Source organism: Ochotona curzoniae, unplaced genomic scaffold, assembly GCF_017591425.1.
Source record: "Ochotona curzoniae isolate NIBS_2020 unplaced genomic scaffold, NIBS_Ocur_1.0 scaffold_4505, whole genome shotgun sequence".
In the NCBI taxonomy this organism is placed as follows: Eukaryota; Metazoa; Chordata; class Mammalia; order Lagomorpha; family Ochotonidae; genus Ochotona; species Ochotona curzoniae.
In genome coordinates this window covers 3,474,116-3,490,108 of record NW_024467118.1, presented here as the reverse complement: position 1 = coordinate 3,490,108, position 15,993 = coordinate 3,474,116, and the positions used below count along the sequence as shown (strand labels likewise).

Genomic DNA, 15,993 nt, shown 5'->3' with positions numbered 1-15,993 from the left:
GCAGTGTGCTTCTGGGACTCCTCTCTGGCCAGTCGGCTAGGGACCCCGAGAGTAAGGCGACTGGAAGTGAAGCCAGGGATATAGAATCAATAGGGTGTACGTGAGGGTACTTCAGAACACCTACAGAAAAAAAAGGAGTTAAAGGATACACTTATTTTGGTGTTAAAAAAAAAACCTCCTAAAATCCATGCATGTTTTCTTCATCACAAATGATTCTCTTGAACTTTTTAAAGACCCCTTTTGGGGCTGGCGCTCTGGCTCAGCAGGCTAATCCTCCACCTTTAAGTGCCAGCATGCCATGTGGGTGCCAGTTCATGTCCCGACTGCTCCACTTTCCAAACCAGCGCCTTGCTGACAGCCTGGGAAAACAGTGGAGGATGGTTCAAGCCCTTGGAACTGTACACCCACATGGGAAACCCTGAGGGGGCTCCTGGCTTCAGATCCGCTTGGCTCCTGCACTGTAGTCATTTGGGGAGTGAACCAGTGGATGGAAGATCTCTCTGTAAATCTGCCTTTCCAATAGTAATAAAGTTTTTAAAGAGAACCCTTGTGTACACATACAATCTATCTATCCTCAGTCTACCTATATTTATGATAAGGAATTGACTATGTGCTCATGGGAGCTGGCAACTCAAAGTCACAGGCAAGCCACCAGACTAGAAATGCCAGCAAGTTTGACACTGCAGCCTTAGTCCGCCAGCTGGAAACTCAGCAGAATTGCTGGAGGCCAGTTGTCTTCCTCTTTGGGGAACGTCTGTCCCTTTAAGGTCTTTGGGTGAGGCGAACTCCCAACACAGTCACCTGCTCTGCTTAAAGTCAGGGCATGACCAGTGCTCATCAGACCCCCCAGACACCTCCCCAAGGACCCCCTGGACCATCCTCCAGATGTTTGGCCAAGCAACTGGGCAGCACAGACTAGACCGCTTTTATTCCTGCTTTAGGCTGCATTTGTATAGAGTAGATGGGTCAAAGACTTTAGCTTTTGTTATGGTTCTTTTTTAAGATTTATTTTTACCATTTTTATTTGAAAGTCAGATATACAGAGAGGAAAAGAGACCGAGAGGAAGATCTTGAGTTCATTGATCACTCCCCAAGCGGCCACAACGGCCGGAGCTGAGCCAGTCAGAAGCCAGGAGCTTCTTCCGGGTCTCCCATGCAGGTGCAGGGTCCCAGGGCTTTGGGCCATCCTGGACTGCTTTCCCAGGCCACAAGCAGGGAGCTGGATGGGAAGTGGGGCAGCCGGGATTAGAACTGGTGCGCATATGGGATCCCGGTGCATGCGAGGTGAGGACTTTAGCTGCTAGGCTACCACACTAGGCCCAGCTTTTGTTATGGTTCTAGAAGCATATTCCCAAACTCTGGAAAAAGCTGTGCAATTTTCCACTTCCATCACACCAACAACTCTGCTAAGAGTTTTAGTAATTAGTTCTAGGTTGGCCAGTGAGCTTCCACTTTAATTTACACTCATATCTTCTCATTGTGGAGACAGATGGCCTAGTGCTTCCAAAATGCACTCCATTGTAAGAACCACTTTCTAAATGAGAGTGTTCTGGAGAGTGACCCGTGAAAACCACTTCTCACAAATGGGGAAATTGAGGCCCGAGAGGGGAAGGGGAATGCCCAGGTCTCCAGGGACCCTGGAGTCCAAGGGAGACTGGTGCTCTGTGTCCTCCTGGGGTCCTTGTCTGGTGTCCTTCATGGCACAGCTATCAAAGCGCAGCCAAGGCCCCTCCTCTAACTCCTCACCCACGACAGCAGGTGTCTAAGGATGTCCTCCTTTCCCTCAGGAGCAGCAGCTGCAACAAAATCCCCAACTCTGAAAAATAAATCATGAAGTTCAGCGAAAAGGACCCCGCTGAAAACAAAGAGAGCCGTGCAGCGCAAAAGAACACGGTCAGTCCTGGTTTGTCTCTCTGTCACTCTGTGGATGCTCTGGTGGCCAGGCTGTCCTTCCTCTGGGGAGTGCGGAGTAGGGGGAAGGAGTGTGTGAACTGCAGTGTGACAGAGCAATGCTTGGGAGACTGACAGTGTCGTGTTACCTGCCCACTGCAGGCTTTCTGGACTGGGGTACGTTAGTGATCGTAGGAACCCATTCCCCATCCCATCCCAAGGCCCAACCCACTGGCCCTTCCCCCAGGAAGTCTTCAGCCACTAGAGAGATCTCCTCAGGCTCTGTGTTTAAAACCAATCCAAGATCCAGCAGCCAGAGGATCCCCTCTGTGTGCTAAAGCGATCCCTGGGTCTCCTGTGTGGCTCTCCTGGTCACACCAAGTCACTTCCCCCACTTCACAGAGCCGGGGCTGAGGCTCAGGGAGAGATGGAACCACCTCTCCAAGGCTGTGCAGCTAGGCGAGGGGGCCCTCCTGTGTCTCTTCTCCTGTGATGGCTACCGTGACTCAGAAGTAAAGATGGCCAGTCAGCCCACATGTGGCAGGACAAAGCTCACAGGCCTGGTCACCAACTGGCAACATGACCATCCTTGTCCCCAAACAGGCGTGCACTGGAGGTTCAGAGAGGTGAAGCCACCTTCCTTAGGTCACTCAGCGAAATGGAAGCACCATGTGAATCAGAATTTCTAGGTGGGCACTGTTTCTTCCCTTTTTACCCACATTGTGTGGAGCAAGCATTCACTGTCTGTGACAGAAGGAGTAGTCATTTTACACATTGCTGAAATGATATTCAGTAGAAACCATGCCCTTTCCCCAACCCTTCCCTGCTGGAGAATCTTCACCTTGTTCAAGCCAACGTTCAAGCGTGTGGAAATCATCCTGAGTTCCATTCCAGAAGCGTCTGCTGGGCTTCCCTAGCCCGGCGGGAGGGAGGCCTTAGGGCAGAGGCGCAGGACCCCGCGAGCTTTCTATGCCCACCATGATACACTAGCACGCATGGAACAACAGAAACACCTTTCTGACTGTTCCAGCAGGCTGGTTTCTTCTGAGGTGTGGGCTGTGTACACGTCTGTGTATTCATCTCTTCTTACGACTCCAGTCAGACTGCCGGGACCATCCGTGCGCCCTCATCCTGCCGTAATGAGGGAAAGGCACTATCTCCAAATGCAGGGACTTGGAGGTGAAGGCCCCACCCAGGCCCCACCCAGGACCCTCGGGAGTGCGGTTCAGACTGTAAGACACACACGGTTCCTGCCTTCACTGAGCTCCTGTCCACAGGGTCAGGCGTGTGTGACCCCAGAGCCATGAGAAGTCAGGGAGGCTTCTTGAAGGAAATGCAAGGAAGGGCAAGTTCAGAGTCGTCCGCAGGAAGGGCCTGAGCGAGGGCCAGGAGAACTTGAACGAACAAGAGCTCAATAAATACTTGCTGATGGATATAAGTGAGGCATGAGAACATGCCAGAGCAGGCCAGACACCCGCCCAGCCCCAGGACCCCCAGGACCCCCGGAACCCCCAGGAACCTTGGCTTCATGGCCACGCCCAGGACACGGGTTAGCCTTCCTGGGATTTGCCCAAAGCACAGGGCCTCAGGTTGCAGGAGACAGGAGGAATGTTGGATGTGGAGGCGGGCTGCTCCATGCTCTCCCTGAACCTCCGTTCTTCCCACGTAATCAGAACCTGGGTGGTCCCAAAACTGTGAATGCGCATGGGAAAATGGCGTAGACTGCGATTCGGGATAGGGCTGGGGGAGGGGACATCACCCTCTGTCTGACTTGACGTCCACCTGTGGCTGCATGTCAAGTTGGCCTCCTGACGCCCCAATGCCTTCTGGATTTCCAGTCCCACTGGGAACCATGGCTTGATCATAGATGGTGGAGGGGACATCTGATCTGCTCTGAGCTTCAGCCAGAGCTGGTGAGGTGTGCTGGGGAGGGTGTGCAGAAGGAAGCCAGGGCAGGGGCCCGAGGAAGAAGTAACAGGTGACGTGTTCCCACAAGATGACCTGTGATTCTGATTATCCTCCATGACCAAGGATGAGGCTGTACCATCCTCCCTGACCCCCCTCCTGAGCCCTGGACACCCTCACCCACTTTACTTCCCAGCATCCTCCAGCACCCTTGCCTGCTGACCTCGGCACCACACCCTCCCCTCCACACCCTGCCCTGCCTGCATCCACGTCAGGCTCACTGTACTGTATGAAGCCTTCTTCCCCCAGATGATTCCAGAATCCTTCCGAGATCGTGCAGTGCCTCCCAGGGTCTTGCCCCACTCTGGCCTGGCTTGTTGTCACTCAGTGCTTCCAGCTTCCAATCCTGCCCTGAGCCCACAACTCAATAAAGGAGGCAGAGAAAACAGCTGAACACCAGAACTAGACATAACTGGTTCTCCTAGAGGTATTTCCAACCAACTAATGCTAGCAGGATGACTTGGGAGTGCCAGCCACCCCTGGTGGAGCTGCGGAGGGTAGGGAAGCGCTGACTTTCCTTTCTGGAAACCTTGGCTCCACATTGACCACGAGCAGCCACTTCCCTAGCACTGCACAGCACAAGGCTGAGTGCTCACATGCACCTTTGGCATTCGTGCTCCCAGCTTGCCAGCACAACCCATACCTTGTCTTTAGCTTGTGCTGTCACCAAGCCCAGCTCGTAGGTCCTCAGGCTCCTGTTTTGGACCTGAGCCCTGCCCTGGCTTCTAGACATTCTGCGGGCTCTAAGCGACCAAACAAGCCCCATCCCTGCTCCAGCCTGCTGTCTGCCTCTAGAGCCAACAACCAAGGCAACCTGTCCCAGCCGCGAGGCAATGGATTCCCAGGACATCCTGCGTGTCCTGGTGGGAGTGATGTCCTTGTCTTCTTTGAACTCTCTGACCACCCGGGCAGACTCTCAGGAGGTGTTCCCTTGGCCAGCACGGAGGGGACAGGACAAATGCCTCCTTGCAAACCCATGGCCTTGGCACACACTCTGGGGCCCATGGGTGACCCACGTGAGTCAGCCAGCAGGCTGCTGGGGATGCATGCTTTCTGGCATGGGCCCATGGGCATGGGCCCATTCAGGCAGCTCAACGAAACTCGGTTTCTTGGCCAGGGACACACAGCGGCAAAGCAGGAGGCAGCACCAGGACCTGTGTGCTTGGCCCTGGTCGTTTGGGAGGAGCTTGGGCAGGTGCCAGGTGCCCCTCACCCCCGGGGACATAGGCTTCAGCAGGGGAGGAACCTAAAAAGTTAGATGCCAAACAGAATCAGCGCCTTGATGGGGATCCCAAAGAGGCATCTGGGGGTGCTCTGGTAGCTGGAATGATGTGAGCAGAAAGGGAAAATAAGCTGGCCCACTTGTCATGGAGGCCAGCCCCTTGCTCCGTTTCCCACTGAGCACCTCCCTCCTGCCTGTGGACTTGGCCTCCTCATCCCCAGGAGATGCCCTGCACAAGTCCGGCCCAGACTCCAGTCCCATCTAAGGGACAGGGCATGGAGTTGAGCTTTGCTCCCGGGGGCCCCACTGGCATCACCCGGGGCCTCTAGGATCAGGGAGGGAGCTGCCCACCAGTCACCACCCCAGGAGGAGCCCCATGCCAGGTAGAAGAGAATATAGGTTAAAAGGAATGTACTGGCCTGAGTGCAGCAGGACAGCGGGGTGGCCATGACGGGCAGCAGGCAGCCCAGCCAGCCAGCTGCTGTGACAGGGAGGCCTGGGCTTGGGTCACATACATGTGAGGTCTTAGTGTGGCACTCCAGCCCCCTGAGCCCCTGGTTGTTGGGCTAGCCAGTCTCTCACTGACTTGGTATGCCCTCCTCACCCCTTCCTGGGGCATAGCTGCAGGTGTCCTGAAGCCACTGCACTGCTGTTGTAGCTGAATTTGGCCAGAACCTGACTCAGACAGGAGCAAAAAAGGCAGCTGGCCTTTGTGAAGCTCTGCCAGGCACTATTATCTTGGCATTCTGCCTTTCAAGGGAAGGAAGCAGCCCTTGTTGCTGTCTGGGCTGGAGACCAGAGCCCAGATGGTCACACGGCACCATCCTGCCTCTGCACTGCCGACCTGAGCCTGCCCACAAACACAGGGGCACACACAGGCTGTGCATACATGTGCACTTGCACACATGCATGGGCATACACACAGCCATCCTGGCTGAAGCATCAGTGTACAGGCTGGTCTGAGTACCCTGGGACTATGGTGATGTGCGGTCGTGGCGCGGAGAACAAGGCGCCTGCCCTTGTGTGTCCAGGACAGGACCCTGGAACACAAGCTGCTGGGTGCCTTGAACAAGGGTAACCAGGCTCAAGTCATGGGTTGGCCAGGACTGGACAGAGGAGACTAGAGTTCTTCCCCTGGGGGGGGTGGGGTGGTGTGTGTGTGTGTGTGTGTGTGTGTGTGTGTGCAGTTGGGCGGGCGTGCTTGTATACATAGTGCCAGGCCCTGACAAAGCTCTGACAGTACAGAAGGGAACCAGACAGAGGCCAGTCTAGGGACCTGAAATTGGTCAATTACAACTTGAGAGGGGAAGCCATTCCCGCCCCTCCCAGCTTGTCTCCCTCCTCTAGCAGGGTTCCGGCCCCTCGGTTGGGGGGTATGAACCTGTCACTGTGCCTTGGCTTGCCTACCTGTAACCTGGGACTTTAACGCTGGGCCCAGCCGCTTAGGTTGGCTGAGGCCTTGGATGTTGCTGGGGGCGGCCGTGTGGGTGCTGTCGGAAAGGTGTGTGGATCTCCCACGCAGCCTGCGGGGAAGGGGCGGGGGGGAGGGGGGCAGCGCATGCACACAGCCCTGCTTGTGTGGCCCTCTTTGGTGCAAGGCTCTGCGCCAACGTGCCGTCTTCTTCCTTCCCCAGGGCTGGACCTGCTCTCTCGTGGGGGCCTCTCTTGTGGGTGCCTTCGGCTCCTCGTTCCTCTATGGCTACAACCTCTCGGTGGTCAACGCCCCAACCCTGGTAAGTGCCCACCTACCCGCAGGATTCGCCCGGCAGAGGGCGCCGCGGTCACACGCAATGGCCATGAGTCCCCTGTCCCTGGAGCTTTGCAGGAGAGCAGTGGGATTAGGCAGGACTGAGGGTAGTCTAAAGGGAGCACCAGGACCAGACCAGCATGACATGTGGGGGTTCGCTGCCTGGTGGCTGCGGTGCGGGAGCCCTGAGAGAAACGGGCGGAACTGGAGGGCGGCCCCCTCAGAGCTTCCTACAGATAGGAGGCTTGCCTTGAGTCTTAGACAAGGAGATGGGTGTGTCCCTCCGACTAGTCCTGCGCCTGGAGCCTGCTGAGGATTTGCTAGCCACGACCCCGTCCGTGTCCTTGGATCTGGTTTGGCCTGAAGTCAGATCCAGGTGCAGTTGTCCTCTGCTGTTTTCACGGGCTGTACTGCTGGTGTGCAAGCGCCACAGGGTCCCCTAACTAGGCAGGTGAGGTTTCCTGGAGGAGCTGGAGGGTTACGGGGAGGACTTTGGAAAATGCCGGTAGCACAGGGCAGCTGTGCTCCGGAGTGCCTGTGTCAGGCGGAGGTACGGCCATGAATGTGCTCTGGCCTCCCCAGCATTCCAAGGAGTTTCTGTGCCCACCACAGACTCAGCCTCCACTTGTGCCAGGACGGCCCTGTTTGTGGCTTGCTTGCTTGTTTTACTTTTTAATTCTGTTAGTTTAGTATTTGGGGGTTCCGTTCAAGTTGGTTTGAAAGTTTGATTCTGAGGCTAAAAACAGTGGCGCTCGTAGTAATCGGTGGTCTATGATATTATCGTTAATATTTAGTTAGTGAAGGGCAGAGTGAGAAAGAGAGAGAGATCTTCCATCCACTGGTTCACTCCTTAAATGTCTGCAGTGCCTAGAGCTGCCCCAGGTTGAAGCCAGGAGCGCACAGCTTCATCTGGGTCCCCCATGTGGATGCAGGGGCCTAGGCACATGTGCCATCCTCTGCTGCCTTCTCAGGTGTGTTAGCAGAGAGCTGGACCAGAAGTGGCACAGCTGGGACTTGAGTTGCATTCTGATATGGGCTGCCCACATTGCGGGAAGCTCACTGCACCATGCTGGCTGGCAGCCTTTGATGTCATGCCAAGGTCCATCCTCACCTTAGGAGGAAGGCAGGAAGGTGGGCCCTGTACCGTGCTCTGAGCTCTGCAAAGTGTGCAGCTAAGCTTAGGACGTCCTTTGCACCCGTCGCTGTGGGGCAGGGGGAACTTGAGCCTGGAAGGGAATGAGGTGGGTGCTAGAAGGGGCTGCAAGTTCATTCATCGACATGGCATGAGTGAGCTGAGCGGCTTGTGTGTGTCTGATGCTGGGACTCAGGGAAGGCAGCATGAGCCCTGAAGGATTGGGCGGGGGCGGGGGTGGAAGATAGAGTCAGGGGTGGAATAGGTCCCGGAGTGTGAAAGGCCTGGCTGTGCCAGAGCAGTGTCATGCTGGGAACTGTTAATGGGGGCGTGCAACACTGCTGTTGGGGGGAGTGAGAAGAGGTAGGATTCAGGAGGGAAAGGCCTGAGACCTTAAAGGAGCCGCCAGGCCTGAGGCTGCTGGGTGCTCAGGAGGGAGCAGCCTTGAGAACAAGAGGCGATACCTGTGGGGTCCACCTTGTATCTGCTGACTCACTCCCCACATAGCTGTAATGGCCAGAGCTGAACTGATCTGAAGCCAGGAGCCAGGAGCTTCTTCTAGGTCTCTCACGTGGGTGCAGAGTCGCAAGGAGTTGAGCCATCCTCTCCTGCTTTCCCAGACCAGAAGCAGGGAGCTGGATGGAAGTGGAGCAGCTGGAACTTTCTTAGGGGTCCAGTGCTGTGCTGTACGTTTGCTGTCCCATACAGACCTCACAGTCCTTCTCTAAGGACGAACGCGGGCCACGGAGCAGTGCTGTCGCTTGTGCAGGCCGGGTTTGTGCAGGTGCTCTCGGGGTCCTGAGTAAGGCTGGGTGTCTCGCCTTGGCTGTGCTGTATGTTCACTCAGCGTGGGCCCCACTGGACTACAGCCTGCTGGCAGGCCGGAGCAGCGCGACTTGTGCCTCAAAGACAGGCTGGAATGCTGGACCCCCTATGCTGAGGAGCAGACCCTGAGAGGACACGGGAATGGGCATCTTGGATGCAGACTCCACGGAAACGTACCAGTGGAATCCACAGCTGGTCAAAGCTGGCCTGGGAAGTGGCGATCCTGCTGGCCTTAAACTCTCACTGAAGAATGTTTCTCCCAGCTGGGAGTTTCCCTCAACACAGTGCTGGGCGCAGGTCCTCTCTCTAGGCCTGGCCTGTCTTCGTGACTCAGCATCAGTCTCTCCATCTCCTTGAAGCTTCATGTCATAGGACAGTTGCCAAGGCATGGGCTTTAGAGTCAAGTTCACCATGGTAGGGTGAACTGGCTGCTACAACAAGCCAGCTCAGGCTTGGTGACCTGACGTAGTGACATTCACTTTTCACTCACATCACCTCCACAACAGATGAGCCGGGGTACTCTGCTCCCCCGTGTCATTCAGGGCCCCAGGCTGCTTCAGTAGACTGACCTCCATTCCCCAAGGCTTCAGAGCGCCCTGCTGGGGCATGTGCCAGGTCATGGGGTCAGGGAGCAAGTGTGAGAAGGCATGCTCACTCTTCGTACCCCAGTGGAGGTGGCCATTGCCCCTTGGGTGAGAATCCATCACGGGGCCACACCTCCACACAAGGTTCTGAGTAATGTGGCCTGTGACATGGGCAGGGAGGGGAGGACACAGAGGCCATGAGAGTCTGGCAGTTTTGTGGGTTCCACGGGCTCCACCGTGCTCTGGGCTGTGATTCTCAACCCCTGAGGTCTCTATTGGGATGGCCCAGGGTTAAGTGAGACGAGTCCTAACGAGAAATTGCTTTGTTGATTCTTAGTCTTTTTCCTGTCTTGTCTCTTTGCCTACCCAAGCCAAGTCTTCTAGGAGGTGTGCACGGTTTTTAATGCACTTCCAGGGTGATGCTGATGTGGATTTGAGTTGGAGTCTGGATACAAAGTTTATCCTAGGCCGGGAGTCAGATCTGAGTTGGACTCCCAAATTTTCCACTTGTGGAGCAAGTCACTTTGTCTGAGCCTCAGCTTCCTTATATGGGAAATGAGGTGCAAAAGGGCAGGAGGGACTGTCCCCCAAGCTTGTTAGAAGAATCTAGTGCTAAGCACCTCAAAGCCAACTTAGCCAGGTACTGAACCCAGAGAAGGTACTGTGCCTATTGCTTCATTTCAGGCAGCAGAATGGAACAGAGGAGCTAACGTGGCCCTGTTGTTTGCTTTCAGTACATCAAGGCCTTTTACAATGACTCTTGGCAAAGAAGACACAGACAACCAATAGGCCCGGACACTCTGACTCTGCTCTGGTCTGTGACTGTGTCCATATTCGCCATCGGAGGACTCGTGGGGACGTTAATGGTGAAGCTGCTTGGGAAGCTCCTGGGGAGGTCAGTAAGTGGCCATCACATGATGTTGCTGATAGGTTGTGGTCAGGTTCAGGGTCACAGCAGTAGGCAGTACAGTGGGAGAGATTGGGGCGGCCGTGGGCACAGGGGAGGAAGCCTGGCTGGTACGGAACAGGACTGAAGCTGTTGAAGGGCTAGTCTGTGCCTGGAGACCTGCACCCCGATGGGGCAGGGGCTGGTGACAGAGACCCTGGTCTTTCTCTCCTTTTCCCTACCCCCTAGTCTGCTTAAGTGTTTCTCGCTGGTCACACCCTAGCAGAAACCAGAAAGCCAGGGAGCTAGTTTGGTGGCATGCAGCTCCCCAGCCATGAAGCAGCGCAGCATCCTGGGTCTAAGAACCAGGATGAATGGTGAACTCAGCCTGGTGACTTGGGGGCTGCTCTGCCTGAATGTTCGCAGGTTACTCCCCAGGAAAATCAGTTGCTTACACAGTGTCTCTGAATCACCAGGTGGCCCACTCCCTGGCTGATAGAGGCTCAAGCTGTTTATAAACAAGGCTGCAATGAATATCAAAACTCCCACCTAGGCCTTCTTCCATGCAGTTTGGCTTTGAGCCTTCACCTTCCTTATTTTTGACGAGAAGACCAATCTACTGACAGGTTTCCCCACACAGACTCTCTCTGTGTCCTCCTTGCTCCCAATGGCAGCTTGTTCTTGGGTGGCTCCCGGAAAAAGAAGGAGCCTCTGGCGCGATCGTGTCTAAGCTTGGTGCGGATCTTCTACTTGCTAGCTCTGTGGCCTTGGCCGAGTCATTTAGCTGATTTTGAACCTCAGTTTCCTTATCTGAAAAGTAGGGTGATGGTTCCCCTTCTCAGAGGTTGTTACGGGGACTGGAGGAAGTGGATGCCATTAGCAATAGTAGCTCACAGAACAGCAGATGCTATCACCGTCCTGTTCATCCTCTCCTTGCCCACCAAGGTCTGCACAGCCCAGGAAGAAGTGGAGGTACCAGCATTTTGCTCGTTCCCAAGGCCAAGTCAGGACTTGGTACTGGGCATGAGGTAGTAGGAGGTGCCACTTTGGAGGTTGCCCAGTGTACCTGGCACTCAGGCACACTCCTGTTTAATTACTCTGCACTGTGAGGGATGTGCAGATGGGTACTGGGAGATCAGAGAGTTGCTGGCATCTACGTGAACTTAGATCACATGGTGCAGGCAGCACTTCGTGGCCTCTGTTCTGTGCCAAGCAGGTCTTGTTAGGGTCCTGCTGGCAACAGTACTGTAAACTGTGCTGCTGTCTGACGTCAGGTGTGGCTGGCAGTGCCCTGATGGGCTGGGATCTGTGGTCACTAATCCTCTGGCCAGGGTCCTCTTGCCCAGCTGCTGGATGGAGCACCCGTGACACCCAAGGTGGGAACCTCATTATCTTCGTAGCTCCTTGACCCTCCTCTCCGCCACCTGCTCACCGCTCTCTGATGCTCCATTGCCTGCGGCCATCCTGGCCTCACAAACGTTTCTGGAATACACCAGGCCTGGCTCCTTGCCCCTGCCTGCCTGGAGGGCTTCCACCCAGGCAGCTGTGCGACTCATTGCTGCCCTTCCTGTGGGTGCTCAGTCCCTGCTCCAGAAGGCCCTTTGCTGCCCACTCTGTGAAATTCTCCCTGCTTACCTGGTTGTCCCAGAACCTCTGTCAGCATCTGACACACGATGCATTTCTCACTTGTAGAAGACAAGCCGATTGCATTCGTTGCTGTATTCTAGAACTGTGATTAGCACACAGTCCAACACAAATGTGTGCTGAATGGATGTCTGGTTGTTGAAAGCATGAGTGGCTGTCAGTCTCATTGCAGGCAGCTTCCATCGAGCAAGACTGCTCCCTTCCTGATCTGTCTTCTCATTTGTGAGATGGGGTAACCAGAGTACTTGGCTCCAGAGTTACAATGAGTATCAGGTACTTAGAGCAGGGCCCAGTCTCAATAGGCACTTGGTGCCCAGGAGCTCCCGCTGTTGGCTTTATCGTTTAAGCATTTCTTGAGGCTCCTCAGCGTTCTGTCAATCATTTATTTCTCACAGGAGTCTTACAAGATGGGCAGGATTATATCCAAGGTATACACAGAAACCTGAGAGGGGCTAAGAAAGAATAAAATTGTTCCTAGAAGCTAGTGTTATGGCACAAGAAGTTAAGCTTCTGCCTGCGATGCCAGCATGCCACATGCGTACTGATGGAGTCTGTACTACTCTGCCTCTGATCCAGCTTCCCCTTAAGGTACCTGGGAAAGCTCAGAGGGCTCAGGTGCTTGGGCCCCTGTGTCCACCTGGGAGACTGAATGGAGTTCCTAGCTCTGGCTCAGCCTGGCCATTGTAATCATTTTGGGGTAATTAACAAGCAGCTGAGAAATCTTTCTCTCTGCGTTTCTCCCACTGTCTGTCACTCTGCCTTTCAGATCAATAGGTGACTTAAAAACAAAACAAAAACCCTTTCTGAAAGTCCCTGAGTTAGGATGTGGCTGGGAGTGTATAAGCAGCAACGTTGTTGGAGGGGCCTTGGATGTTTGTCCTGCTCATCCACCTGAGCATTGAGCTGGACCTCAGAGCAGACCTGAGCTGGCCACGTGGAGGAAGCATGTTACCCTGGGTCTCCTGGATTTGGTTCCTCTGCTTATGCAGCAAATACGAGGCCTCTGCATATGCTAGACACTGGTGACAGGCCAGGGGCCTGTCCATTCTAGGTGAACAGTGAGCATGGAGACTCATAAATATGTCATTCTGTGTGGGTTCAGAGTCTTACAGAAAAGGGATCCCAGAGACAGACCTAGGGGAGTGGCCTGGGCAGTGGGGAGCAGCCGTCTCAGGGTGTCGGGGAGTAACATGTAAGCTGACATGGTCAGAAAAAAGAGAGGCCAGCAGAGACCAGGCACACGAGTGAAGAGAATCGCTGCAGGGATCAGCGCCCTAGTCAAGGGGCCAAGGCCATGCGCACAGGGTTTTACCATCCCTGGTGAGACCCTTGTTCTGTGCAGTGGAGGCTGCTGGAAGTTATGAACGAGGAACGGCAGGCCAGGGTGCGCTTTGGAAGCCGCCCTCAGCTGTGGGACAGTGAGCTGCAGCAGGCGGGAGTGGAGGGACACCACCCAGGGCTGCCGTGGGTGAGTTAATGCATGGGCGTGAGCTGATGGTGGCCAGGGCTGCCGTGGGAGAGTTAATGCATGGGCGTGAGCTGATGGTGGCCAGGGCTGCCGTGGGAGAGTTAATGCATGGGCATGAGCTGATGGTGGCCAGGGCTGCTGTGGGTGAGTTAATGCATGGGCGTGAGCTGATGGTGGCCAGGGCTGCCGTGGGAGAGTTAATGCATGGGCGTGAGCTGATGGTGGCCAGGGCTGCCGTGGGAGAGTTAATGCATGGGCGTGAGCTGATGGTGGCCAGGGCTGCCGTGGGAGAGTTAATGCATGGGCATGAGCTGATGGTGGCCAGGGCTGCCGTGGGAGAGTTAATGCATGGGCATGAGCTGATGGTGGCCAGGGCTGCCGTGGGTGAGTTAATGCATGGGCGTGAGCTGATGGTGGCCAGGGCTGCCGTGGGAGAGTTAATGCATGGGCGTGAGCTGATGGTGGCCAGGGCTGCCGTGGGAGAGTTAATGCATGGGCATGAGCTGATGGTGGCCAGGGCTGCCGTGGGAGAGTTAATGCATGGGCATGAGCTGATGGTGGCCAGGGCTGCCGTGGGTGAGTTAATGCATGGGCGTGAGCTGATGGTGGCCAGGGCTGCCGTGGGTGAGTTAATGCATGGGCGTGAGCTGATGGTGGCCAGGTCCACAATGCCCCTTGAGTGGTGGCCGTAGTGCAGATGAAACCTGGTGATGAATCAGATGCGGACTGGAAAAAAGCTGAAATCTTGATATTCCCCCATTTTTTTAAGAGAAAGCCTTTTTTTGAAGTCAAGACTAGTGTTTGGTTGTTTGGTTGGTTGGTTGGTTGTTTTAGAGGCAAGGTTACAGAAAGGAGAGAGGGATCTTCCATCTGCAGATTCACTCCCCAAATGGCCACAATAGCCAGAGCTGAGCTGATAGGAAGCCAAGAGCTTTCTCTACATCTCCCATACGGGTTCAGGGACCCAAGGACTTGGCCTCGCCTCTGCTGCCCTCCCAGGCCGTGATCAGGGAGTTGGATTGGAAGAGGAGCAGTTGGGACATGAAGTTTAGACCATGTGGGATTCTGGCCATGCAGGCAGGAAACAGCCTGCTACTGCGTTCCCATTTTCCTGGAATTTTTAAAATATAAGCCATTCAGGAAGCTTGGTAGGTTTTTTGTTGCTGTTATTTTTTACTCAGATGGGGAAAAGCATGGGAAAAAAAAATAGAATGCATGTACAGTGGCTTGGGGTGGGTCTCCAGAGTGCTGTTTGGACATGGCTTAAAATACTCACTAGACATCCAGTGGAAATGACTAGGAGGCAGTTAATGTGCCAGTTGGCTTGGCTGGAGAGGCTGGACCACAGGATGGTTCTCATGGCACTGCCTGTTCAACCCGGGGACGGGGTGTAGGGAGATGGGGATGAAAGAGGCAGGAACTGGAGCTCTGCGACACCCCCAGGCAAAGCCATAGAGGACAGGGCAGACCCCCAGAGAGCAGGGCACAGAGGCTGGGGGAGAGCACGGGAGGACTGCAGCCCCAGATGCCCCAAGCAGACCGTGTTTCAACCAATGGAGGTGGGCGTAATGGCTGATCAAGTGGGGACAAGAAGGCAGGGTTGGTAGCTGGAGTTGTCAGGCAGATGTTATTGGGGACAGTCACAAGAGCGATCTCCTTGGGGTGATAGGAACAAGCTAGCTCAAGGAAGAGTGAGTGTGAGCAGATACGAAAGAGGGCTTGAGCTGTGGGGAATGAGGCCCACGCAAAGTGTATTAATACAGGGATATTGAGTAGAGAATCAGTTCTTTAAAGAGTTGAGCCTACCCAGGAAGGAGAGGTGCAATCCAGTACATAAGGTGACTGACTGCTCTTAGATTAGAGCAGAAACACCTGTATCTCCTCTGGGGGCAGGTGGGCAGGTGGACTCAAGGATTCCTCATCCGGTCACAGCCATTACTGTGTCCTCTGTGAATGAGAGATGTCATGGGTACCAGTGATGAGGTGTGAGGGGAAGCCAGGACTCTCTGGATCCATACCAGGTCTCGGTTGGAGTCGAGCTAAAGAGGGAGGTCTCCTGGGCAATGCTGTGACTGTCGTGCCACTGCCAATCACTGATGTCCTCTAGGACCATATGGCCACTGCAGGAGTGCAGGGCGGTGCGTGGACAGAGCTCTGATTTCTGCTGTAGCTTTTATCTCTTCTATCCACAGAGGGAAGGATAGGTCACTTTGCCTATCAGCCACAAATCTTCAGATCCCAGCTCCATGGGACCAGCCCTTCTCAAACTTTTCTTAGCACAAGGGACAGCAGGGATCTGTTCTGTGAGGCACGAAGAGGTTGGGCTGGCACCTGCAGGTGCAGGTCCCAGGGATGATGTTTGACTGTTTGTGAGCAATGCAGCTATCTGTTCTGTTTATGTTTATGCTTTCTGTTTATTTGAAAGGCAGAGAGACAGAGATAGGTGGACAGACTGCTCCCATCTGCAGGTTCTCTTCCCAAACACCAGCAAAAGGTGGGACGCTGGACCATGGGCTACCCATGGGCTACCAGGCAGGGTGATGTGGGATGCTGGTGTCCTGATTATTGGCTTAATGCCTGCGGCCAGCTTTTTTCATTTTAGTAGTCCGGAGGATTTCCCCACCCCGCCT

At 54.8% G+C, this 15,993-nt stretch overlaps 1 protein-coding gene across 1 annotated transcript in view; it reads left to right on the top strand.

Annotated features, from left to right (window-relative positions):
• Positions 1-1,830: 1,830 nt before the first annotated feature.
• The window catches only part of SLC2A9 (solute carrier family 2 member 9), an 82,920-nt gene continuing 68,757 nt past the window's right edge, over positions 1,831-15,993 (top strand). Inside the window, exons 1-3 of the mRNA XM_040966316.1 lie at positions 1,831-1,893; positions 6,712-6,810; positions 10,100-10,260. Of these exons, the coding sequence (XP_040822250.1) occupies positions 1,831-1,893; positions 6,712-6,810; positions 10,100-10,260 (323 nt within the window). The remainder of the gene's footprint in view (positions 1,894-6,711; positions 6,811-10,099; positions 10,261-15,993) is intronic.